The sequence below is a fragment of the Eumetopias jubatus genome, unplaced genomic scaffold, assembly GCF_037043125.1.
Source record: "Eumetopias jubatus isolate StellerSeaLion01/CBP00866 unplaced genomic scaffold, mEumJub1_p1.0 scaffold_12, whole genome shotgun sequence".
In the NCBI taxonomy this organism is placed as follows: Eukaryota; Metazoa; Chordata; class Mammalia; order Carnivora; family Otariidae; genus Eumetopias; species Eumetopias jubatus.
In genome coordinates, this window is record NW_028274818.1 from 230,864 (window position 1) to 255,977 (window position 25,114).

Genomic DNA, 25,114 nt, shown 5'->3' on the forward strand with positions numbered 1-25,114 from the left:
TGGTACCTGTTTCAGAGGGTTGTTGTGGGATTCAAATGCAACCATATATATAACAGTAGGTGCACAACCCCAGTGCATGTTAGCTTAGCATAAGTGTCACCATGGTTGATGCCACTAGCTTTCGAGGTGGTGGGCTGATACCCACGTAATTTTTACCCTTTGTGCTGAGACCCTGACAGCATGGAGCTCAGCAGGCCAGTGGCCTCCTAAGGCATTCCTCCAGGACTCTAGTTTCTAGAGAGCCAGGATGAGCATACTCTCCGGGGAAGGGGACAAGAGCACTCAGAGAAGATTGGCATGCCTGCCTTCACCTCTCCCAGGGTTGGGTATGCTTAAGGACCCCTCCTTTTTCAGTGCTTGGCAGAAGCAAAGGGCAGCCCAGAGAAAAGAAGAACGATGTTCAGTTAAGGAAGTTCACTTTTGTCCTGCCCTTTCTTTCTGGGGCCCTGGTCCCCAGTCCCCTTCCCTAATGTTCCTAGCCCTTTGCTTCATCTGGCTGAGTCAATACAGGTCTAAAAACCTCTTTGGGGTCCTTTATAGTCTGTTCAGCCAGACCCATTCTGCAGTGACCTTTCCCTGGCAGATGAAAAGCAGATGGCCTCCACCTGGTTTTGCTCAGCTTATGGCATGAAACAGTGGGGCAGTTTTTAAGAAGGGAGGTAGAGGAACAAGGAGACTTTCTTAGCAGGCTTTTCTGCCTTCTTAGAGAGTAGCTCCATTCCTCCCCACCCTGTGTGACAGGGCCAGGGTTGGGTTTGGGATGGAGGAGCCTTGTGGAAGGTCTTTCATTGCCATTTGAATCCCATGGGTGGAATTTAAGGGGAAGGGGGGAGCCTGTCCTCAGTCTGCCGGTTGCTCACAAACCTTGCTTCTCACAGTGTTACCGGGACTTGGCTCTGGTGAGTCGTGATGGCATGAATATTGTCCTGAATAAGATCAACCAGATACTCATGGAGAAGTACCTGAAGTTGCAGGATACCTGCCGTACTCAGGTAAGGCCAGGAAAAGAGAGATCCAGCTTAGAGACGTACTAGGCAATGGACTCTCTCTCCTAAAGGGAAGGGAAGGAGAAATTGGGGGTAACACGCCTCTTCCTTTGTACACCTAAACTATAATGTGGTTGGATTCACGCCTTCCTCAAATTGAGAGGCCCTTCTCTTCATCCACCTTTTCCTCTCTCTTTTAGTTGGTGTGGTTGGTACGGGAACTAGTGAAGAGTGGGGTTCTGGGAGCCGATGGTGTTTGCATGACATTCATGAAGCAGATTGCCGGTGAGTTTGATGGCAAGAGCATAAAGAAGAAAGGAGAGGAGCCCAAAGGCTAGATGCGGGCAATGGAGAAGGATCAAGTGCCTGGGGGGTCTCAATTCCTGGGTTGCCTCGACTCTTTCCTTCTGAGACAGGCCTCTTCTGGCTGAAAGAAATGGAAAAGTCACATGGGGTCTTTTGAAGCAATACGTCTGCTTTGTTTTCCTTCCTGCCAAACTCAGGGCCTGACGTAGAATAGTTGGCCTGTTTTAGCCAGTCCTCACGCTGGGGTTTCATGGCATGTTGGATCAGGAAGGATCTGGAAGGAATGGGAAGAGACGTGAGGGCAGATAATTTGTTCCCATCACATTATGCTTTCAGAAACCCAGATATCTTCCTGGGCTCCACCCCTGTGTTCTGAACGCTTGCTTCCAAATATTTATGACATCTGATGGGAACCAGTTTGAGGGAGGAACTATGTCACAGAAGAGACCCTGACATTTAGGTTTTCTCTCCTTCGCATCAGTGACATCTGTCTGAGCCACCAAATATCCAAGAGGCCTGCCTGTGCCACCTCTTTTACTCCCAAGATCACGTGTGCTTGTTTTAAACTAACTCTGCTTCTCTATCTCACCATTCCCATTGGTTCTTTGCTTCCTCTTTAGGAATTTCTGTAACACTGGTGCTCCTGTTTTGATGTGCATAAACCTTACTCTGTGATATCTGACTATGTGAACACTGACTTTTTAAATGAGGACTAGAGCAGGCATAGTGTTGTGCTGGCTCTTTTACCTCCTGGCATTTCCTTCCCAGTTTGGTCCTCAGTCTCCTCTTCTCATCCTCAGACTTTGGTCTGACATTGCCACATGTTACTTCTGCCCCAGGAAGTTCCATAGCAAGCATGGAAGACCATGATACCTGGAAGCAAGAAACTCTTGGCCTTTCATGAGCCTGACTTGGGATTTGGGGCACCCCAGTGCTGGAGTGCCACTGTCACTGGTCATCTGCACCTCAGGCCCTATTTGAGATGTCACCCTTTGTTCCAACCAGGGGTTCTTCATGTCTCTCTCAGACATTCCCTTTCCAGGGTCAGAGTATACCTACTGCAACCCCCAGTCTATGGAAGAGTAGCAGCTCTGGTTTCTGGAAATATCTAGAACTTACCTTCCTTTCTCTGAGGACACAAAGGGGAAACTTTATAGCCTGACTGAACAGAAGGCAGTTTTTCCAACACTCAGAACCTCCATGACAGGAGAAACAGGATGGGTGAAGAAATGTTTTGGATTAGCCGAGTTGATGATCAGAGCCATTCTCATTCTGTTTTCTCCCCCCCTTTGAAATCAGGTGGAGATGTTACTGCAAAAAATATCTGGTTGGCAGAAAGTGTCCTGGATATCTTGACGGAGCAGAGGTAGAGTCTGCCTTGACAGGAGCAGGTGTGGGTGTCGGGGTGTGAGCACTGATAGGTGGCCTGAGAACACCTGGGCTTAGACCCGGTGAGGTGGGGGAGGGAGAGGCAAGTGAAGGAATTAAAGCCACTCTCCGGCCCAAAGGGATGAAGGGGTGGGAAAGAAGGCCTTTGCTAAAATATTTCAGAGCCCAGGAAAAACTAGCTTCATCTGATAAGGGTTTATTTTTGATCCAGACCTCCTTGGAATGTTTATCTTTGGGGGGAGATGGGGGAGAATGAGCTCAGCAGAGTGGGGCCAGCCAACTGCCCCGCCCCTGCCTGGCAGGTACCCCTTTTCTCCCTTCCAAGGCTGTCCACCCAAACCGCGCTGTCCTGAAGTGGCAGGGGGTGCAGTGGGAGGCCAAGGTTTGCACACAGGGTTGGGGGGCTGCAGTGGTAGGAGGCATAAGGGGGCACATTGGACTTCTGGCTAATTCCTTCCCTTTCCCATCAAAGTAAAGTAAAGGACCAGAAATTTTATGAGGGTTGTACCATATTTGCACTTGTTTGGGGTGAGGCCTTCTCTGTGTGTTCCCTGTTGCTTCACAAAGAGAAGGGGGGACTTCCGTCCAGTGGCCTTGCTCTTCTGTTGCTTGACTTCTGTTTCTGTGCGAGGCCACCACAGTAGTCAGATGATTGGAAGGGCTAATAGTGCCCATATTTCCTGTGGTTCAGAAGGACAGACCTCCCGTATTCACTCTTGTCTGGGCCCTGCCCAAGCTGGGGGCTGGGTCAGGTGCCTTGCAGCGCCACCTAGTGCGTTGGGCACAGCTTGCGGCTGGGGCTGGGGCACTTCTTCCTGGTGCCACCCCACTGCCACCGGCACAGCCCGGGAGATCCCAGCAGCGTCTTGCTGGGTCGCTGCCTTTCTGGTGTCCTGGGTGGATGGTTTCACTTTCTCTTTCTCTTCATTATCCCATCCCAGGATTCAGATAATTGATCACCTCTGCTCACAGTCTTCCTGAAAACTGATTTTTCTCATTTTGTTTCTGGTGCCAAATACCCCCTTTTCCTGTGCGGTAAAGCTGAATTTTCCTCATTTGGGCAGGTAGAGCAGTCTCCATGTACATGTGTCAGATAACTGCCCTATCTTCTCCTACCCTCCAAAACCTCAAATCCTTTGGTGCAAGTGAGTCCCTAGATATTTAAGACTGTCTTCTACAGCCTCTCCCTCCTTCCCTCCCAGGTGTTTATTTCTTTTTTTTTTTTTTTAAAGATTTTATTTATTTATTCATGGGGGGGGGGGGCAGAGGGAGAAGCAGGCTCCCAAGGAGCAGGGAGCCCGATGTGGGACTCGATCCCAGGACCCTGAGATCATGACCTGAGCTGAAGGCAGACGCTTAACCATCTGAGCCACCCAGGCGTCCCTTCCCAGGTGTTTCTAAGGCCTTGGAATTAACAGGCAGCAGATAGGGGAGGGCCTCCCCATTGTCCTTGGCTACTGTGTTCATTCTGTGAAAGGAAAAGACCAGAGTCTTTTAATTAGGTGGCTTGAGCACTTTTCCGGAATCAGGATGTTGCCTGGTTGGATTAATTAAACTCCTCCGCTTATTCCTGTGGTTCCTTGCTTTCCAGCAGGGGTGCCAAAGTCCTTACAGCTACTTGCTTGGGGGACATAGCTCCCCGTTTTGGCACATTGAAGCAACATTGGAGAGTTTTTGTCATCTCTTTTAGCATTATTTTTATTTTTTTTTAAAGATTTTATTTATTTATTTGAGATAGCGGGCACAAGAGCAGAGGGAGAAGTAGGCTCCTCACTGAGCAGGGAGCCCGATGCGGGGCTTGATCCCAGGACCCTGGGATCATGACCTGAGCTGAAGGCAGACTCTTAACAACTGAGCCACCCAGATGCCCCTAATGGTTTTATTTTTTTTAAGATTTTATTTACTTAGAGAGAGAGGGAGTGCACACACACGTGAGAGAGCATGAGCGGGATGAGGGGCAGAGAGAGAGGGAGAAACAGACTCCCCGCTGAGCAGGGAGCCCAACGTGGGTCTCAATCCAGGAACTCCAGGATCATGACCGGAGCCGAAGGCAGACGCCCAACCTACTGAGCCACCCAGGCATCCCCCCTTCTACTCTTTGTGAAGCAGCAGGGAACACACAGTTCTTTCATTACCCCCTTTCCCCCCGTGGAACTTCTAAAACTCCTGGGGAAATAGGCTGTTCCATCCAAAATCATGTTCTTCTTTTCAGATTGTGATTTAGGGCAGGTACCTCATTGTCTGGGAGTGGGAGCAGTGGCCAGGGAGAGAACCAGGGAAAGGCATATAGCATAGTGGGCCACTAATGATAGGCACGATGGAAGGGCTGACACGGTGTGTCCTAAAGGGTCTTCAAAGGGTCTTAACCCCTGACAGTCCTCATTTCACATCGTAGGAACTGCTGACTTAGGGTTGCCTCTAGAACCTCTTTCTCCTATTCTCTGAGCTGTAGAGAAGCTATGGTGTATTCTCTGTCCCTAGTACCTCACATGGTGCTTGGCATATGATAGGCACTCAGTAAATGTTTGAATAGTGAATCAAAGAACAGGTTGCTTTATCGGAAGCTAAGTAGTTATGCGAAAAAGAGAGATTGCTTTCATTCAGTGCTTATCTTTATCGGGCGCCTGGTGGAGCAGTAGGAAATTGTCACTACCTTAGCCAGTTGATAGTCCAAGATGGGTAATGAGCAGGCAGTCAAGGAATCAAAGAACCTCCTCCCAGTGCTAATCACCAGACATTGCTGAGGCCCCAGAGCCACGTGTGGGAGTAAATTGGGAGAGTGAATAGGCGGACAGAGCCCAAGTATCAGGTGCCCCCCCCCCAACTTCTGCAGGGAGTGGGTGCTGAAGAGCAGCATCCTCATTGCCATGGCTGTTTACACATACCTCCGCCTCATCGTCGACCACCACGGGACTGCCCAGCTCCAGGCCCTGCGGCAGAAGGAGGTAGACTTTTGCATGTCCCTGCTTCGGGAACGGGTAAGGATGAAAACAGCGTGGGCAAGTGAAACCCAGGGTGGGACACCTATGTGAGTTTTGTGAGGTGACCTAGGCCAAGAGATGTCATTTTGAAGAGAAAGAGGTGGTTCAAGACCTGGTGTTTTTTCATCATTCTGAGACAGAGAAAGGGGGGAGGTGGGGAATCCATGCAGAATAGCCCTGGCTCCTAGAATGGCTGTCTGTTGGACTGGCATCCTAGGGATTCTCCTGGTCAGCTCCGTAGACACTGTTGCACACCACGGACATCAACTGCCACGATTACGTCACCCTCCCCACCTAGCCACCTGGGTGATGGCTGTCGTCAAGTGGGATCGTGATTTGTCCGCTGTCAGATCTCCCGAGCGATATCTCAGAGCTATGATCTCCACTGTGGGAGCCATTTCCCATATGTGGCAATTTAAATTAAAGTTAATTAAAGTTAAATAAAATTAAAAAATCAGTTCCTTAGTTGACTTAGCCACATTTCAAGTGCTCATTAGCCACACGTAATAGTTATCCTTTTGGACAGCATAGAGATGGAGATCATTTCCATTATCACAGCTTGTTCTGTTGGACTAGGGAGGGTTGGGGAAAGTTAGCTGGGGCTCAGCTTGCCAGTCCTGCCCTTTTAGAATGGTCTCTCTCCATCTGGATCACAGCCATTCTGGGAGGGGAGGCGAAAAGATTCAGGAGGAAGTCAGCGGGGCTTTGGTAGTTTCCAATGGCCTGTCCTTCTGAGGTCAGTCCCCAGCTTCCAGCTCTCTTCCCCTTTGGTTCCAGAAGAAACCCTGTTGTCCCTTGGACCCTCTTTCCTTCCTTCCCTAGAACAAGCTGCTCCTTGGTCCTTCCTGCAGCAGGTAAACTGTCTGTGTTTTTATTCTCTCTCCTGTCCCTCCTCCCCTCACCAAGTTCATGGAGTGTTTAATGATTGGCCGGGACCTCGTAAGACTACTTCAGAATGTTGCTAGGATACCAGAATTTGAACTGCTTTGGAAAGATATTATCCATAACCCTCAGGCCTTAAGTCCTCAGTTCACAGGTAAGTAAGGACCAGGGCATCCTGCCCTTGGGAGTTGGGAGGTCAGTGTATGTGTGCTGTGTGAATCCAGAGGGTAGAGGCTGGAGGTAGGAGAGGCTTTGACCACCAGATATAGGAAGCTTGGGACTGGGCAGGCTCTGCCAAGTACGGCTGAATGTGGAAATGGCAGAGGTATAGAATAATTCATGTGGTTCCCAGATAGCCCCTGCTTGGCAGACTCCAGCTGCCATTGCTCCTAAGAAAAACCGAGACAGAACTGTGATCACCCTCCTCCCTTCCCTGCAGCTCTTTGGCTTGGGAGGTGAGCTGATGACCAGCTTCCAGCCTCACTGGGTCCAGCAGGGGAGGCAGAGGTCAGCTCGTGAGACTGAGTCAGCAGAGGGGCTGGGATTAGCCTTTTAAGAGAATGAATGCTTCTCCCTGGGAGCAGTCTTGCCTCTGAATTCCAAGGATCCAGCTTAGCCGAAATTATCTTCAGCGGAGGGAGTCTCTGTGTGCCTCTCCCTGACAAGGTCTTTTTGATAGCTCTTTCCCCTTCTCAGGGTCCCCATCCCACCTCCAGCACGCATGTGTGTATATGTAGATTGCATGTGTGCATGTACATGGGTGTGCACATGGAAACAATTGTCTAGGCCCTGGAGAGTCAGGAAGGAGAGGAAAGAACTGGTTCTCCCTTATATCGTATTGCTCTTATATTGAACATGTGTTGAGTTGTTTTGAGTGCTTACTGTGTGCTAGACACATGGATGTTAACTCATTTAATCCTCAGGACAACCCTGTAAAATGGATATTTTACTTTCCACATTTACAGATAAAGAAAATGAGGTTCAAGGAGATTAAGTAATTTGCCCAAGGCTACACAGCTAGTGAGTGTCACAGGCAGGATTTGGATCCAGGTCTGTTTGACTCCAGAGCCCGTGCCTATACCACAACACCACATTGATCCCAGGACCCAGGGATGGGACCATCAGGAGCAGGAAGAGAGGCTAGGGTTTCCCCTGTTTTTCCCCTAACTTTTCCACATGTTGCCAACTGGAATAATGTGAGTAGGGGGCTCTGGATGGCCAGGAGCAGAAGAGCAGTAATATATCTGGATCCTGGGGATGGTGGTTGGTTGGAACAGAACATGGCAGATGCTGGTTAGAACCCCCACTTGTATCTGTGCTTGACCTCTCTTGGTCTTGTCTTAGAATTTCCCCAAGAGCAAGACCACTGGCCATCAGAACTTGGCCCAGGTTCCCCACCTGCCTTCTTTCCTTCTGGTCCTCAGGCTTGTCTCTTTTCTCTTCCCTTACACACTTCATTCAGGTATCCTGCAGCTTCTTCAGTCAAGAACATCCCGGAAATTTCTAGCATGTCGTCTAACCCCAGACATGGAGACTAAGCTCCTCTTCATGACCTCCCGGGTAAGCTAACCTTTTGTAGCAGGAACAGAAGCTGCAGGTTGGCTGGGCTTCTTCCTCCAGTCTGCAGATGCCTTACCCCTGAGTGCTGACTGGCAGAGTGGTGATCAGGTGGGTACCCAGTCTACCTGGCATTGGGCAGGGTGCTACGAGCTGGGAATACAGGGTTGAGTAAAAGAGGTACATCCAGTTGGAGCTCTTGTGAAGATTCCAGTCTGTCTAAAACCGTCGTTAAACCAATAATTACACAAATTATGTAATTTACAAGTATGAAATGGACTGTAAAAGGTAGAGTGTTCATTCTGGGAAACCCACTATTCCTTGGGCTGCATGTGAGTTCTCAGGAAGAGAGCTATGGCCTTTTGGTTTCCAAACATGGCTGAGTTATGGCAGAATTACTTGAGCAACATGTTAAAAATACATCTTCCTAGATGCTAGTCTCCCAGATAATCTGATTGAGGAATCTATGTTTTTAACAGAGAGTTTCCAGGCAACAGCTCCTCTACAGCCAGTCTGGGGTTGGGAAGCCACTGGCCTAGTCCACTTTTGTTTTCTTGAGTCATGCAGGAGAGCCTTCCAGATCTGTATTACCCCATGTGGTAGCCACTGGCCATGGGTTACAATTTAAAGTAGTTAAAGCAAGGGGCTCCTGGCTGGCTCAGTTGGTGGAACGTGTGACTCTTGACCTCAGGGTCATGAGTTTAAGCCCCACGTTGGATATAGAGATGACTTAACAAAATCTTAAAAAAAAAAAATTGGGGGGTGGGACGCCTGGGTGGCTCAGTCGGTGAAGCGTCTGCCTTCGGCTCATGTCATGATCCCAGGGTTCTGGGATTGAGTCCTGCATCAGTTCCCTGCTCAGAGGGGGATCTGTTTGTCCCTCTGCCTGCCACTCCCCCTCTGACAAATACATAAATAAAATCTTTAAAAAAAAAAGGGATGCCTGGGTGGCTCAGTCACCTAAGTGTCTGCCTTCGGCTCAGGTCATGATTCCAGGGTCCTGGGGTCGAGTCCCACATCGGGCTCCTGGCTCAGTGGGGAGCCTGCTTCTCCCTCTGGCCCTCCCCCTGCTCATGCTCACTCTCTCTTTCTCTCTGACAATGAAATCTTAAAAAAAAAAAATTTTTTTTAGGGGCACCTGGCTGGCTCAGTCGTTAAGTGTCTGCCTTCAGCTCAGGTCAACCCTGCATCGGGCTCCCTGCTCAGCGGGAAGCCTGCTTCTCCCTCTCCCACTCCCCCCTGCTTGTGTTCCCTCTCTCACTTTGTCTCTCTCTGTCAAATAAATAAAATCTTTAAAAAAAATTTTTTTTAAATAAATAAAGTAGGTAAAGCTAGGTAAAATTAAAAATTCAGTACCTCAGTTGCATTAGCTATGTTTTAAGTGCTCAGTAGGCACCATCGTTGCAGAAAGTTCTGCTGGACAGTGTTGATCTAGTTGTATCTTTTCTTTTCTTTTTTATATTGTATTTGCTTATTTGAGAAAGAGAGCATACTCGTGAGAGAGAGCATGAGCAGAGTGAGGGGCAGAGGGAGAGGGAGAAGCAGACTCTCCACTGAGCAGGAGCCTGATGTGGGGCTCGATCCCAGGGCTCCAGGATCATGACCTGAGCCAAAGACAGATGCTCAACCAACTACCCCTGTTTCTTTCTTTTTATTCCTTCTCCTCACTGTTTTGTTTGAATTTGGGGAATAGAAGGGGAGAAAACTGCATCTCTCTTACTTAGTGTTGTTATTATACCACTTTAGAGTGTGATCGGGGAAGGAGTTGCTGCAAGAAGGTTTGGAGAGTCTGTGTACCTGAGATAGTGACCCCGTAGGTTGCTGAACATCAGAAAGCTCTCTCAGTGCTGAGTGGCAAACAGGCTCCACTCTTGTTCTCGAGGAACACTCCTTGTTGGCCACAAGGGGCTCTAGAAGATAAGAAAAGATGATGCTTAGGACTAGAGCCTCTGTGACCAGAATAGGAGAAAGGAGCCAAAAATGGGCTGCAGTCACAGTTGGGGGTAAATGTTTAGGACATTAGGTGGATGGCAGGAATGAAGGCATCCCTGGCACAAGAGGTGAGTGAGAAAGAGTCTCAGCACTTTTTTCAGTCAAGGACTGTTTAAATCAGGAAGTCTTCCCAAAGGAGGAGAAGTCAAGAAGAAAGTGAGTTTATGAATGAGTGGAGGGAAGAGATTGAAGTCTGGGTCAAGCCTAGTGTCATTTTCCTCTGCCCGGAGACCACACCCTTCCTTCCAAGTTTCTCTCCAGCGCCCCCTTCCTCCAGGTGCGGTTTGGTCAACAAAAGCGTTACCAGGATTGGTTCCAGCGCCAGTACCTGTCAACCCCAGACAGTCAGTCTCTGCGCTGTGACCTCATTCGCTACATCTGTGGGGTTGTCCACCCTTCTAACGAAGTGCTGAGTTCAGATATCTTGCCCCGATGGGCCATCATTGGCTGGCTCCTGACAACATGCACGGTGAGGGGCTGGGCTGTGGGATGGAGGCTCTCGGGTGGTGAAGAGCCCTCTTCCCTTGAGTTCCCCCTATTTCCATGCTTCCATGCTGCACTGGTTGGGCCTAGACCTGTCTCTCCAACTGCCTCTCTGGGCCTCCTGACCCCTACGGGCCCTTCCTTCACTTTCTTCCTGCTGAATGTCTGCGCCTTCGTCCAGCCTCCATCCGTGCCCCTCGAAGTGGACTACACTCATTATTCCCCATCTGGGTTTGGGGTTGAACAGGTCCATCTCTGCCTTTACTGACGATCCTTAAGCCCAGATTTCTCAGGCCTCCCCGTCTTTCCTTTTAGTTTTCAGAACCATATATGGTCATTCCTCTGAATGGTTCCTTCCTCAGATTCAGGGCTTGTGTTCCTTAGACCCTCACTTGGCAACCGTTTGGCATCAGCTTTGGATACTAATGCAAACATAGGGACTCCATGGCATAGCCATGTCTTTCCCAGCATTTTTCTCCCTGTTCCTTGGGTAGGAAACTCCAAATTGTCTGCACTCTGGCCTCTAGTTGCCTTTTGACCCCCCCCCCCAACTGGGTCCTTGGAATGTGCTGATTCAGACACAACAACAGGCTGTTCCTAGGGGGTCTTTCAGTCAGGAATGTGCCTGGGGAGCCCAGCAGGGGCAGCCTAGGCGCTGGTCTGAATGTGTGTCAGTGAGGTCCCAGCTCCTTTTCTAGGATCAAGGATGTGTTCTTCTGGATGTATGAGAACCCAGGTCAATCCCTGGTCCCTTGGTCAGTGAGAACACGGCCACTTACACTCTTAGGCAGACTTGTGTGCCCCTCACCCCTGGGGGGTTCCATCTGTCTCACTAGGAAGTGAATTTATTTCATAGATGGGCAGTTGTGTGGGCCCTGGAGGCTGCCTTGCGCTTCTGAAGGGAAGGGAGCTGGTTGATGAAATCAGCCCTCCCTTCTCCTCTCTATTCCAGTCAAATGTCGCTGCCTCCAATGCCAAGCTGGCTCTGTTTTACGACTGGCTGTTCTTTAGCCCAGACAAGGATAGCATTATGAACATAGGTATGTGACCAGACCGGGCAACACCGCCCCCATCTCCCAAGCCCCTGCCTAGCCTTGGTGACAGTAGTCATAAATCTCAGGGCAGCCTGGGGAGAGGCAGCTTATCCGGGAGCAGTTCCATTGTTCCTCACCAGTGCTCCCTTGATGTAGAAGGAAGATTGCTTTTATGAAGCCAAGCGCTCACTCCCCCCGTTTTGCCCTAGAGCTTATGCTTGGGCTTCTGGTGGGGAGGGCCTAGGCACAGGGCTGTGCCACACCCTGCTTTTCCTCTCCTGCCACTTCTATTCTCCAAGCTATATGCTGGGGACAAGGGAGATGAGAGCTAGGAGGCTGTTTCGGGGCCTGTCTGCTTTTGGGTCTGCTCAGTGGGACTAGGGGGTAGGGATACAGCTTTCTCCCGAACCATGCATAAGTACTGATGCCTTGTTTCATGGAGCTGGGAACAGACTGTCTGATGTGGGGGCCCTTTCATTCCACCTTCCCCAGAACCGGCCATCCTGGTCATGCACCACTCCATGAAGCCACACCCAGCCATCACTGCCACACTCCTGGACTTCATGTGCCGTGTAAGTGTGTGTCCCCTTCACCTTATAGGCCCACAAATAGGTCTTCTCAGTGCCCTTCATCGTGGGAGCAGCTGTGGTCATAGGTCCTACCCCCCAGGTTAGTGAATGCTCCCCTTCCATATTCCTGCCATGTCCCGTGGGATCTTTCCATGGTTTTTTTTGACCTCAGGGATAATGACTTAAGGTAGAATCTGGTCCCTCTGCGGGGCAACCAGGTCTAGGAAGAATTAACCATTTTAGCAACCTGAAATGGTGAGGAATATTCCAGACTTTCCTGCAGCCATACTTGTGTTTTCTGATCAAAACTGAAGCAGCTTTTTAGCTCTAGTTCAGCAGAACACTCTGTGTTGTGTGCTCATTCTTTGCTTCCTTTCTTCCCTTCCAGATCATTCCCAACTTCTATCCACCATTGGAGGGCCATGTGCGACAGGGTGTGTTCTCCTCCCTCAACCACATTGTGGAGAAACGGGTCTTGGCGTAAGAACTTTACGTGTCTGTAAGCAGCGGGGAGGGGCTGTTTTCTCATGTGTCACTCGGTCACGCACATTCAGATACTGTCCTAGCGCTGCTGACTTTTCCTGACAGGAAGTACTGGCTCTGCCCCAGACTGCTGAGACTATGTCCTCTTGACACTTAGAGAAATTTTGGTCTTGTCACATTCCAGGGGTCTGAGTATGGCCCAGCTGCACTGGCTGGGCATAGACCTGTCTCTCCAACTGAAGTGACGAGCTCTGATGTTGACCTTCATTCATGTTCCCCCCGCCCCAGGCATTTGGCTCCCCTATTTGACAACCCTAAATTGGATAAGGAGCTTCGGGCAATGCTGAGGGAGAAGTTTCCCGAGTTCTGCAGTTCGCCTAGCCCACCAGTGGAAGGTATGGGGCCCTCCCATTCTATTACCTGTTTGAGAAGAGGGATGGAGACACCCAGGGCTCTCAGCCTGGAGCCCCATGTATGTCGCCCCGGCGCGATTCTTCACCTCTGTGACTGTCCATTTCAGGTTTTTGTTCCGCACTTTCTCTTTAATGAGTTTTTGTGTTGTCTTCCTTGGTTCTCCCTCTCCATCTGATATTACCTGACTTTTACTGACCTCTCTTGCTCCTCAGCTCCTGTGTCTTCTCTCAGTAGTCTACCCTGCATAGGGAAGGCTTTCATGGGTATTTGTGTTTGCCTCACTGTAACTTCATGCAACTCTTCTCTCTTCCCATCCCCGGGCCCTGAGTCCTGATGAGAGGTGGTCATGTTGGGTCTCAACTCTTGCTCCCAGTTATACACATACACCCTTTTTTGTTTTGGGGTAAGGCTTAAGCCAAGCAGAACTTCCCAGCTTGGTTTTAAAGTGAAGAGTACTTGGGACTGTCCCTGGTCTTACCTACTTGTCAATGCAAGCTAAGCACAGCAGGCATTTCCTGTACCATTCTTATTCCTGGCAGAATTGCCCTGCAAGTCGTGAAAGGTTGTGAGGACAAGATGTCTGTCCTTCCAGTGTCTGTAATCCACCTGCCCCCCAAGTTAGGCATGTTAGGTCACAGGAGGCCATCAAATGCTTTGTCTCTTTCCTCCTAAGTCAAACTTGAGGAGCCGGTTTCTGTGGAGATGGACAACCACATGTCAGACAAGGATGAGGGTTGCTATGACAACGCAGAGGCAGCCTTCAGTGACGATGAGGAGGACCTCAGCAGCAGAGGTGGGCTCAGCAGCGAAGGGGCTCTGGGTGGCATCACCCCTAAGAGGACCAGGTGGCAGGAGCAGCCTCTCTGCGGCCTCTCTGTTGCCTTGGCCCCCCGCGTTAGTCTCGTTAGCAGGGTTACTGGATGGGACTCCAGGGCGCAGAGCCCTGCCCTTGGCCCTGAAGCAGGAGGGAGAGAAGGAGGAGTGGCCCCTGCCCTTGTGTGCTCCTAAGGCTGGGTGTGTCCACATCCAGGGCACTTGCACACCCGGCGTGTGGGGCTGTCCCTGCTGCTGGTGTCTGGGCAAATGACCGCTTTCCTGAATCATTCCCTTCAGGAAAGAAGAGAGAGTTTCGCTTCCACCCTATCAAGGAGACAGTTGTGGAGGAGCCAGTTGATATCACCCCTTATCTTGACCAACTGGATGAGTCCCTAAGGGACAAAGTGCTTCAGCTCCAGAAGGGGAGGTGGGTGCAGCTCCTGTCCTCAGCCTCAGGAGGCTCAGCCCCAGGCTTTCTCCCTGCTACCTGGTGGGGGTGGTGGGGAGTATGGAGAAGTAGTAGAAGCTCCGCAATGTGCCTTCTGCAGTTTGGGTTGGGGGTATGGGCTGGGGGAAGGCAGCCTCGTTCCCCAGCACGCAGGTCTCCCTCTGTAGGTTCTAGGACAAGAGTCTCTGAGAACCAAAGTGGGATGATGGGGATTTCCTTTCCTTTAGGGCCTCTCCCTCTCCCCGGAGAGTAGCAGATTGGGCCCTAAAGCTCCCCCGACCCAAGCCCGGATTCATACAGAGCTCCTTTGTCTTGTCTGTGCATGAGTGGGCTTTGCTGGTTGAGTGTCCTGCCCTCTGCTGTCATTACGTCCCTGAGATTTCCTCTCAATTCTGCACTACAGTGACACCGAGGCCCAGTGTGAGGTCATGCAGGAAATCGTGGACCAGGTCCTAGAGGTGAGGAGACCCCACCCCCTGAGGAGGAAGCAGCCTAGCCCACGCAGCGCAGAACTCCCCCACCCAGGCAGCTGACTTCTTCCCGTCCTCAAGATGGGTCCCCTCTGGTGGCGCAGGGCTTTGTTGATCCTGGAGGTGGAAGCAGATTGAGTGCAGAGGCTCCGGGTCGTGGGGGCAGTAAGGCTTGGGTCCCGTGGTGATACCTGCTCACTTGTCTCACCACCAGGAAGACTTTGACTCGGAGCAGCTGTCTGTCCTTGCTTCCTGCCTACAGGAGCTCTTCAAGGCCCACTTTCGAGGGGAGGTGTTGCCTGAGGAGATCACCGAGGAGTAAGGCTTATCTTTCCTGACCCCTCCACCTACCCACTGGCTTCTGGGAGCCAGAAGTATGCTCTTAGAGCCCTAGTCCAGGAGGCATCTTGCTGTAGACCTGAGAGAAATAATCTTCACTTATTTTACTTTTTTTTTTTTCCACGATTTTATTTTCAAGCAATCTCTACACCCAGCATGGGGCTTGAACTCAGACCCTGAGATCAGGAGTCACACGCTCCACCGACTGAGCCAGCTAGGCACCCCTCTCTTTACTTGTTTTTATTCTCACGTGTGCTGATTCACTTAAGGATTCATTTTTGTCTGCTGAATGCGGAGCGTGGGGCAGAGACTAGGGCCCCTTCCTGTGTGCCCAGCCCTTGCTGCTGTAGGTGGGATTGGACCCTTGCCTGGACCCTCCCAGAAGGGCAGGAATCTCATTTTCTTTTTCTTTCTTTCTTTTTTTTTTTTTAAAGATTTTATTTTTAAGCAATCTCTATACCCAACATGGGAGCTCAAACCCACAACCCCAAGATCAAGAGTTGCATGTTCCTCCACCTGAGCCAGCTGGGCGCCCCAGGCATCTCATTTTCAGTGACAGTCACTACCCAGACTGTGGTGTATGTTAGGAATCTGTCTTCTCTGTGACCGAGCCTCTGGGACAGCAGGAAGTTGACCTTTGGTTTGGAAAGGAGCAGGCTGGCATCTAGCCTCCCTAATGTCTGCCTGCAGCCCATCTTCTCTACTCATGTGGACTCTTAGATGTCACCCTCCTCTTGCAGGTCCCTGGAGGAGTCTGTGGGAAAGCCTCTCTACCTAATATTTAGGTAAGGGTCCAGCTGTAGGAGACACTGCTGGGCCATCTGTCCTTCCTCTCAGCAGTCCTATGCTTCTGTCCTAGGGTAATGGGACTCCTTTTCCAGAGGGGAGGGATATGCAGTGGGCACAGATAGCTCATGCCCCCACAGGAGAGTCGCCCTACATACAGCTCTGCTCCCCCCCTCCCCCTCCCCCTCCAGGAACCTGTGCCAAATGCAGGAAGACAACAGCAGCTTCTCTCTGCTTCTGGATCTTCTCTCTGAGCTCTATCAAAAACAGCCCAAGATTGGCTACCACCTGTTGTACTACCTGAGGGCCAGGTGGGTGTGGTCCCCACATTGGAGAAGGTGTCCTGGAGAGCCTCTCCTACGCACACTGATTCCCCCGCCCTCGGCTGTCACCACCACGGCCTTCCATGTGTTGCTTGCTTTAAAACCACAATTCGATGGTTTAAAGTATATTCCCCAAGTTGTACAATTGTTGCTGCTGGCTAATTTAGAAAATTTTCATCACCTGCAAGAGAAACCATGTCCCAGTTAGCAGTCACCTTCCCATTGTCCCTTTCACCCCACCCCTGTCAACCACGGATCTGCTTTCTGTCTTTATAGATTTACTTATTCTGCATGTTTCGTATAAATGGAATCATACAGCGTGTGTGGTTTCTCATGACTGGCTTTGTCACTTAGTGTAGTGTTTTCAAGGTTTATCCCTGCTGTAGCTTGTGTCAGAACTTCCTTTTTTTATGCCCAAATAATACTCCACTGTCTAGATATACCACAGTTTGTTTATCCGTTCACCCAGCGATGGACATTTGATTTGTTTCTGCTTTTTTGTCTATTGTGAAAAGAGTTGCTGTGAACATTCACATACAGATTTTTACCTGGACACAGGTTTTCAATTTTCCTGGGTATATATACCTAAGAGTAGATGCCGGTCGAACGGTAACTCCATCTCTAACTTGGTGAGGACCTGCGGAACTACTTTCCAGAGTGACTGCAGCCAGTTTCCGTTGCCACCTGCTGTGGGGGAGGCTTCTAGTGCTTTCACAGGCTTCCCAACCTGTCGTTGTGCAGCTTTTTCATTACAACCATCCTAATGGGTTTGTGGTTTTGATTTGCATTTTTCTGATGGCTAATGATATCGAGCAGTTTTTCATGTGCTTGTCATTGGCCGTTTACCTATTTTCTTTGGAGAAATGTCTGTTCAGATCCTCTCCTGTTTTTTGTTTTTGTTTTAAGACTTAGTGTGCACAGCGGAGACGGGCACAGGGACAGGGAGAGAGAGTCTTAAGCAGACTCCACACTGAGCGCAGAGCCTGACGTGTGGCTTGATCCCACCACCCAGTGATCATGACCTGAGCTGAAGCCAGGAGTCGGACGCTTGACCGACTGAGCCACCCAGGCGCCCCTCCTCTCCTCTCCTGTTTGTTTGTTTGTTTTTTTAAAGATTTTATTTATTTATTTGACAGAGACAAAGCGAGAGAGGGGACACAAGCAGGGGGAGTGGGAGAGGGAGAAGCAGGCTTCCCGCCAAGCAGGAGCCGGATGCGGGGCTCGATCCCAGGACCCTGGGATCATGACCTGAGCCGAAGGCAGACACTTCACAACTGAGCCACCCAGGCGCCCCCTCTCCTGTTTTTTAATTGGGGTTATTCATCTTTTTATTGTTGATTTTTAAGATCTTTTTTTATATATATTCGGGATACAAGTCCCTTACGAAACATAACGTTTGCAAATATTTTCTCATTCTGCGGGTTGTCTATTTACCTCCTTGATGGCATCCTTTGAAACACAGATGTTTGACTTTTTTTTTTTTGTAGATTTTATTTATTTGACAGACACAGTGAGAGAGGGAACACAAGCAGGGGGAGTGGGAGAGAGAGAAGCAGGCTTCCTGCCGAGCAGGGAGCCTGATGTGGGGCTTGATCCCAGGACCCTGGGATCATGACCTGAGCCGAAGGCAGCTGCTTAACGACTGAGCCACCCAGGTGCCCCAATGTTTTACATTTTGAAGAGTACAATTTATCTTTTCTCCATCACTTGTGCTTTTGGTGTCATGTAGATTTTCTCCTGTGTTTTCTTTCTTTTTTTTAAGATTTTATTTATTTATTTGACAGAGTGAGAGCGAGAGCAGGAGCACAAGCAGGGGGAGAGGGAGAAGCTGGCTTCCCGCAGAGCAGGGAGCCCGATGTGGGACTCGATCCCAGGACCCTGGAATCATGACCTGAGCCGAAGGCAGACGCTTAACAACTGAGCCACCCAGGCGCCCCTTTCCCGTAGTTTCTTCTAGGAGTTGTATAGATTCAGTTCTTTTTTTTTTTTTTTTAAGATTTTATTTATTTATTTGACAGAGAGAGACACAGCGAGAGAGGGAACACAAGCAGGGGGAGTGGGAGAGGGAGAAGCAGGCTTCCCGCGGAGCGGGGAGCCCGATGCGGGGCTCGATCCCAGGACCCTGGGATCATGACCCGAGCCGAAGGCAGACGCTTAACGACTGAGCCACCCAGGCGCCCCTAGTTTCAGTTCTTAACATTTAGGCCTATAACCCCTTTTGAGTTGTTTTGTATGTGATGTGAGGTGGGGGCCTCTATGTGGTGGTGTCCTCATTGCTCAGAGCCCTGAAATCAGGAAGCGAGCTTTCTAGCCTGAGCTGAGCCCTCTCCTGTGTTCAACTCTCACCAATTAGCGGCTTCATTAACTGTGGTCAGCGTCCTATCTGGAGCTCTGGGGAAGGATGGGGAGAAAGAAAAGTGTGTCCTGGTTTTTATAAGTTACCAAGCTCTTGAGGAAGGCAGGGGAAAGCCATGAGACTGATTAGCCCAGAGCATCGGGGGCAGCAAAGGGATTGCAGAGGAGGGCCTACTTAGGGGATGTCTGAGGCTGGATGCTGGCTTAGGCCCAAATGCTCTTGCAGCAAAGCTGCTGCTGGGAAGATGAACCTGTACGAGTCATTTGCCCAGGCCACGCAGCTGGGTGATCTGCACACCTGCTTAATGATGGACATGAAGGCCTGCCAGGAAGACGATGTGCGGCTGCTGTGCCACCTCACACCCTCCATCTATACAGAGGTCAGTGTCTCTGATGGAGTCCCGCTGAGGTAGGGCAGCGGTGCAGGGCAGGCTCACAGGTCTGCGCATCTCTCCTGGCCTGGGCAGGCGGTTTTTTCCAGCACCACACCTGCCCGTGGGCCCCCCTCCCATTAAAGGTTAAAAAATGTCTAAAACCCACAGAATTCCTATCCTGTGCTTTGTGTTGTGAGTTGGGGTCTGGACCTCTACACTTGGCTTCTCAGCTTTGGCCCCATCCTCTGGACCCAGGACAGGCCCCAACCAAATCCACGTTCACACATTGCAGGCGCTCTTGCCATTTGATTGCTCACTCTCAGTTTCTCTAGTGGTTCCCAAAGACCAGGGCCTTTGTGGTGGAGACTCAACTTTCATTTCCCTCATTCACTCACTGTCTTCTCTAGGAACTGGGACATCAGAGGAAGTATCAGCTCTTCCTCTTGGTGAAAGTTCCTGGGAACAGGGAAATCAGGGCACGGGATGTGGGCATGACAGGAGGAACTGTGATCTCAGCCAAAAACTGCAGGGGGAGGGGTGCACATACCCAGCATATGGCAGTTTCCTCCTCTGCTCCCTCCCTGGTAAACTGGCCTCCCCAAGAAGGGGTCCTGCCTGCCTGTTGTCATGCACCCCAAACACTCACACTCTGCGCCTTCTCTTCTTTGGCTGAGGGTTAATATAGATTGGATTTTTTTTCCTGCCAGGGACGCAAATGCTTATTTTTCTTACTGCTGCCACACAGCACTCACCAGCCATGGCCAGTCCTTTTTGGCTCTAGCTTCATCTCTAGATGGCTCCCCATTGCTTTCCTGAGACACACACACTCCTCATGGTGTGGGCACACAAATAGCAAATTTGGGTTTTGGAAGAGTTAGAATCCCAGCTTCACAGCTGTTGGATCTTTGTTTAGGTATTTGTGTTAGACCCCACATCTGGCTAACCCAGCCATTCCCTGAGCATGTGGGAAGAAAGGGGAGTGGATTATGAGGTACAGGTCAAGGGGTGCACCCTGGACTCCTGCCCCAGTTTCCCTCTTTTTCTGCCCAGTTTCCAGATGAGACCTTGCGGAGTGGCGAGCTGCTGAACATGATCGTGGCTGTTATTGACTCTGCACAGGTGCACAAGGAGCTGTCATCCTGGGAGGCCTGGGCAGTGGTGGGGGAGGGGGGCCTGCACCTGTGTGCACTTCCGGCCTAGGGGCTGGAAGGGAGATGGATCCCAGGGAGGCAGGCGGGGCTCATTCTCTCCTGGGTACTCCAGTTCCACATGGAAAGCTAGGAGGTGGGTTTTTTTAGCTTTCAACCGGCTGTCCCCTTGGCTCAGGATGAAAATGATCAGGCCATTGATCTTTCCACCACAGACAGGGCCCCGGGAGGCTGCAGCTTTGCTCGTGCGTTGTTCTCGTGCTGAACTGAGGTCCCGTTTCTGCTCCTCTCCACTCCCTTGCCCCATTTATGACAGAAGAGCCCTTCTTTCTTTGCCTTTCTCCTACCCACACCTCTGTTCCAGACTCAGCCTCCCAGGGCCCTTCCCTCCTCCTCAGGCACAGGCTGTTGTGGGTCGGGGCCCAAACTAGGGTGAGGTAGACAAGTGTCCATTCTCCCTCTGCTGTCAGGGCCTGGAAACCACTTTAATGGTTTTCTTTAACTATTTTGCCCCAAACAAGCCTTCACCTGTTCTTCACCAGCCCCTGCATCCTTCAGAGACCTCCTCATGCCTTTAAACCAAGTTTTCCCTTCCTCTAGTTTTTTCCCCCATGTGAGCCCTCCTGCTTCTCTTTCCATACTGGCTTCCTGGCTTCTTTTAGAACCAATGGGTCTTGCCTTCTTCCTTCTCCTCAGCTCCAGGAGCTGGTTTGCCACGTGATGATGGGGAACCTGGTTATGTTTCGAAAGGACTCTGTCCTCAACATACTCAGTAAGTGAGCAGACCCTGCAGGCACCCCGGGGGGAAGAGACGTGTGGCAGCCCTGGATGTTTTCTAGTAACAGCATAGCTGGCTCGGGCTGAGAATGGGGTAGACCGTCACTCTGCCCTGCTCTGTGGTCTTGGGCAGTGTTTCTGGATCTGCTTAAGCTCAGGGCTGGTGGGACGATAGGAGTGAAATTTTTGAAAATAATGCTTTGTGTGGAAAGGGAGAGTATCTGTAGTGTTGGGGTCACTGTCCTCACCTGTGTATCACCCCTGCTTGGGATGCTGCTAGTGAATTAGCCCTGTGTGTGTGTGAAGGAGAGAGAGAGCAAGCACGAACATGCCCCTTCTCTGTCCCCTGCAGTCCAGAGCCTGGACTGGGAGACCTTTGAGCAGTACTGTGCCTGGCAGCTCTTCCTGGCTCACAACATCCCCCTGGAGACCATAATCCCCATCCTGCAGCACCTCAAATACAAAGGTGAGTAGGGCTGTGGGCAGGGAGAATTGAGGGAAGGACCGTCCCAGGCCCTCTGGGGCAAGGCTGAGGCCCTAGGCTTCTGGATGATCTGACCCACTGCTGTCCCTCCCCGCGAAGTCCGGAAGGCCAGGCTCCCCGGTCAGTCACTTAGGCTCTTCAGATGAGTCCTACAGGCAGGCCCATTCTGAGCCAGGCACAAGCTGGGGCTCAGGCCGCTCGGGATTTTCTAGAAGCAAGGGATTGTTCTTCCTGGCTCCTTGGGGAAGACTGTCCTTGCTCCTTCGAGTGGCTATTAACTGGGGGATGGGAGAGGTACCAAGATTCTTCCTGGAAGTCTACAACCCTCTGAGCAGCCTCTGCCCTCCCCCACAGAGCACCCAGAGGCCCTGTCTTGCCTGCTGCTTCAGCTGCGAAGAGAGAAGTGAGTTCTACTTCCGGGGACTCGAGCTCCCAGTCGCAGCATACCGAGAGAGAGCATCCTGTAAAGGGTTCCTGGCTGCTCCTTCAGGAGGCCATGCTTTTTCCTACTGTAGACATCTACATATTCTGCCCTTCCCCTAAAATGATTTACAAACATGCAGCTCCCCTGGGATCTGGGCTTCCTCTCTACTTGACGCCCCTGCCCACCAGGAGCTGCCCTGGGAGGAGGGGGTAGGGGGTGGGGACCGGACATCCCGGTTTCCTGCTCCCCACCCCTACTCTGCTGAGGCCACCTTAGGCTGATCCTAGAGGAGGCTGGGTCAAGAGTACAGGGGTGGGGCCTGGAGGGGGAGCCAGCAGAGGCCCCTCCACCCTCCAGCACAGGCACCTTCCCAACAGCCCAGATAAGTAGGACAACAGCTGTGTATTTTTTCTTTCTACCTTCTTGCCTTCCACCTTTTCTGCTCTCTTGCCCGAGACTAGAAGTGGTACAGAACATCCTAAAGGAAGTGGGCAGGTTGAGGGCTGTGGCTTGCCAGCCCCCTCCCCTGCGCCTTCTCAGGCTAGATACTGTGTGGTCCTTTTGCCTCCCGGGCCCATTTCCTGACTATTCTGGGCAAGGTGGGAGAGATTTGGTGAGGCTCCCCCCCGCCATACATACCAGCTACTACTGCAGAAACTGAAGAATCACTTGTGTCTCCTGGCTTCGGCAAAGGATGAAACCAGCATTCCTTGGCCCAGAGAGGAGAGGGAGAGGGTGTGAGAGCAGGAAGCTGCAGCAACGTGGTTGGGGGTAGGGGGCTGAGGTTTGGGGAGTCAGGTGGGAGAGACCAGGGGATCCTGAGGCCAGCTGTGTGAGCAGGGTGTCTTCCACTCCTCTCACACCCCCAGGCCCAGCGAGGAGATGGTGAAGATGGTGTTGAGCAGGCCCTGCCACCCTGACGACCAGTTCACCACCAGCATCCTGCGGCACTGGTGCATGAAGCATGACGAGCTGCTGGCCGAGCACATCAAGTCCCTGCTCATCAAGAACAACAGCCTCCCGCGCAAGAGGCAGAGGTGGGAGCAAGAGGCGGAGGGGGGACGTGGGACCTGTGGAGGGCTGCCCACTGTCCACAGGCCATCACCAGGGCAATTCCTTCCTGGTTAGTGGGTGACACCTAGTGGTCTTGAAGCTACATGGTGTACGGGCCCACTCTGGCCCCTCCCCCTCTTTCCCTAGTGCCTCGTGGCTGGTCCCTGTTCCACCCCATCCTTCCCCATATGGGCTGCGTCTGTCTTCAGGAGGGGCCCTGGTGGGGAGGGTGTCCCACACTCCTGGAGCCCTCCCCTCAAGCTCAGACTCTGGCTGTGTGACTTCCCTGCAGCCTGAGGAGCTCCAGCAGCAAGCTGGCCCAGCTGACTCTGGAGCAGATCCTGGAGCACTTGGACAACCTGCGCCTCAACCTGACCAACACCAAGCAGAACTGTATGCGTTGCAGACCCTGGCTCAGACCAGCCCTAGAGTGGGTGGGGGCAGGGGCAGGAGAGTTGAGTGAGTTTCTGGACCGCTCACTGTCCTTCCTTCCCTGCTCTCCCTCCTCCCTCTAGTTTTTAGCCAGACCCCCATTCTCCAGGCTCTGCAGCACGTGCAGGCAAGCTGTGACGAGGCCCACAAGATGAAGTAAGGCCTTGGGAAGCAGTGGGAGGGGTCCTGCCCAGGACAGAGAAGAGGCTGGGAGGACTGTGCTGAGGGTGTGTTCTTTCCCTCAGGTTCAGCGATCTCTTCTCCCTGGCTGAGGAATATGAGGACTCATCCACCAAGCCGCCCAAGAGCCGGAGAAAAGCAGCTCTGTCCAGCCCCCGCAGTCGAAAGAATGCCACACAGCCCCCCAATGCTGAGGAAGAGTCAGGCTCCAGCAGTGCCTCGGTGAGAGCCCTCACCTCTGTGCTCAGCAGCAGGAACAGTGGGAGCGGGTGGGGCTGGGACTAGCAGCTGCTCAGGCTAATGACCGCCCCCCCCATCTCTTCCAGGAGGAAGAAGACACAAAACCGAAGCCTACCAAGCGGAAACGAAAAGGGTCCTCTGCAGTGGGGTCTGACAGTGACTGAGGCCCCCCGTGTTCCTCCATCCCACCCCCAGTTGGACTGCCCTCCCCTCCTTGGTGAATCAGAGGTTAATAAGGGCTGGGGAGATAGTGGGGAGACACCCTCTCCCTCTGCTCAAGGCTCGCCTGGTGGGAAGGATGAGCTGCTTCCTTTGGCTCAGCCTGAGAAGCTGCCATGAAGCCCCAGCCCCTGCTCCCTGCTGTCCAGGCGCCTCCAGCCCCATCACACTGCTGCTCCCACCGACTTGGGTCCCACTGAAGTCAGAGGCTGTGTGAAATCTGGGCTGGTGCAGGTCCTCAGCCCCTGCCCCTCCCCAGCCTCCCAAAGAGAAGAGAAATGGCAGATGGGGCTTGCTGGTCAGAGAGGCCAGGATGGGAGTGAAGACAGTGTATGGATGCCCCTTCCACATGTTCCCCATCCGGCCTTGATTTGCTCCTAACAGGCATTTTATAGTTGCTCTCCATCCTCCCGTGTGAAATGGGCATTTCATCAGTGATGTGGCCCAGCTGCCTGCCTGTTCCTCCACATGGGGCAGATGCCGTAAGAGTTCAGGCAGGGACCCAGGGCAGAGAGGGAGGCCAGAGCCCTTGGGACTCCCAGAGGGAGACTTCCACAGAACTGTCAAATGGTCCCATTTCCTCAGTTCTGTCTTTTTGGGGTTTTTTTTGTTTTGGCAGAGATAATCGCATTTTAAAAGTTTTTAAATGACAATAAAACAAGCCAGAACCTCTTTTGTGCTGGAGTTGCTGGCCCAGGTGCTCTTACCCTGTGCACCTAACTGGTTGCCCTCCCCCCCCCCCCCCCCCGCTCCCCTGGTGGCCTCAGAACTTCCCCTTTTCCCTTCCCGAACACCCCCTTGTCTGGAGCAGGAGGGGCTTTTTGCCGCCCCCCTCCTGCCCAGACTTCCTGCTGCCACTGGGGCTGTGGGCCAGGCACTGACCTGTCCAGGCACCATCTCCCGTTAAGTTGAACCCTACTTCTCTGTCAAGAAACTAGAGGCTTCCAAAAGTGAGTCTTAGTAGATCTGTGTGCTTACCAACTATTGGTGGATGGCTTGGGGGTGAAGGATGCCCCCAACTCAGATTCTGATGGACAGAAGTGGGCCTGGTGGGGAGAGTTCAGATGCCAGCAAGAAGGAACCAACCGTCTTTGTTCCACCGTCTGGCCACTTGCCATCTCCTGTGTCCCAGCAGAAAAGAATCCCCTAGGCTGCCCAGGAGGCTGGGTG

The 25,114-nt window shown here is 51.8% G+C and overlaps 1 protein-coding gene across 1 annotated transcript in view; it reads left to right on the forward strand.

Annotated features, from left to right (window-relative positions):
• The window catches only part of INTS3 (integrator complex subunit 3), a 39,967-nt gene extending 15,351 nt beyond the window's left edge, over positions 1-24,616 (forward strand). The window contains exons 4-30 of the mRNA XM_028090104.2: positions 879-992; positions 1,187-1,271; positions 2,592-2,658; positions 5,515-5,659; positions 6,569-6,698; positions 8,007-8,104; positions 10,371-10,562; positions 11,529-11,616; positions 12,103-12,182; positions 12,568-12,659; positions 12,951-13,057; positions 13,750-13,869; positions 14,190-14,319; positions 14,744-14,798; positions 15,025-15,128; positions 15,890-15,934; positions 16,127-16,246; positions 18,840-18,993; positions 20,038-20,106; positions 20,832-20,907; positions 21,265-21,378; positions 21,751-21,799; positions 22,690-22,857; positions 23,166-23,266; positions 23,389-23,461; positions 23,551-23,707; positions 23,812-24,616. Coding sequence (XP_027945905.1) covers positions 879-992; positions 1,187-1,271; positions 2,592-2,658; positions 5,515-5,659; positions 6,569-6,698; positions 8,007-8,104; positions 10,371-10,562; positions 11,529-11,616; positions 12,103-12,182; positions 12,568-12,659; positions 12,951-13,057; positions 13,750-13,869; positions 14,190-14,319; positions 14,744-14,798; positions 15,025-15,128; positions 15,890-15,934; positions 16,127-16,246; positions 18,840-18,993; positions 20,038-20,106; positions 20,832-20,907; positions 21,265-21,378; positions 21,751-21,799; positions 22,690-22,857; positions 23,166-23,266; positions 23,389-23,461; positions 23,551-23,707; positions 23,812-23,889 — 2,811 coding nt within the window. The 3' untranslated portion in view covers positions 23,890-24,616. The remainder of the gene's footprint in view (positions 1-878; positions 993-1,186; positions 1,272-2,591; positions 2,659-5,514; positions 5,660-6,568; positions 6,699-8,006; positions 8,105-10,370; positions 10,563-11,528; positions 11,617-12,102; positions 12,183-12,567; positions 12,660-12,950; positions 13,058-13,749; positions 13,870-14,189; positions 14,320-14,743; positions 14,799-15,024; positions 15,129-15,889; positions 15,935-16,126; positions 16,247-18,839; positions 18,994-20,037; positions 20,107-20,831; positions 20,908-21,264; positions 21,379-21,750; positions 21,800-22,689; positions 22,858-23,165; positions 23,267-23,388; positions 23,462-23,550; positions 23,708-23,811) is intronic.
• Positions 24,617-25,114: the final 498 nt, after the last annotated feature.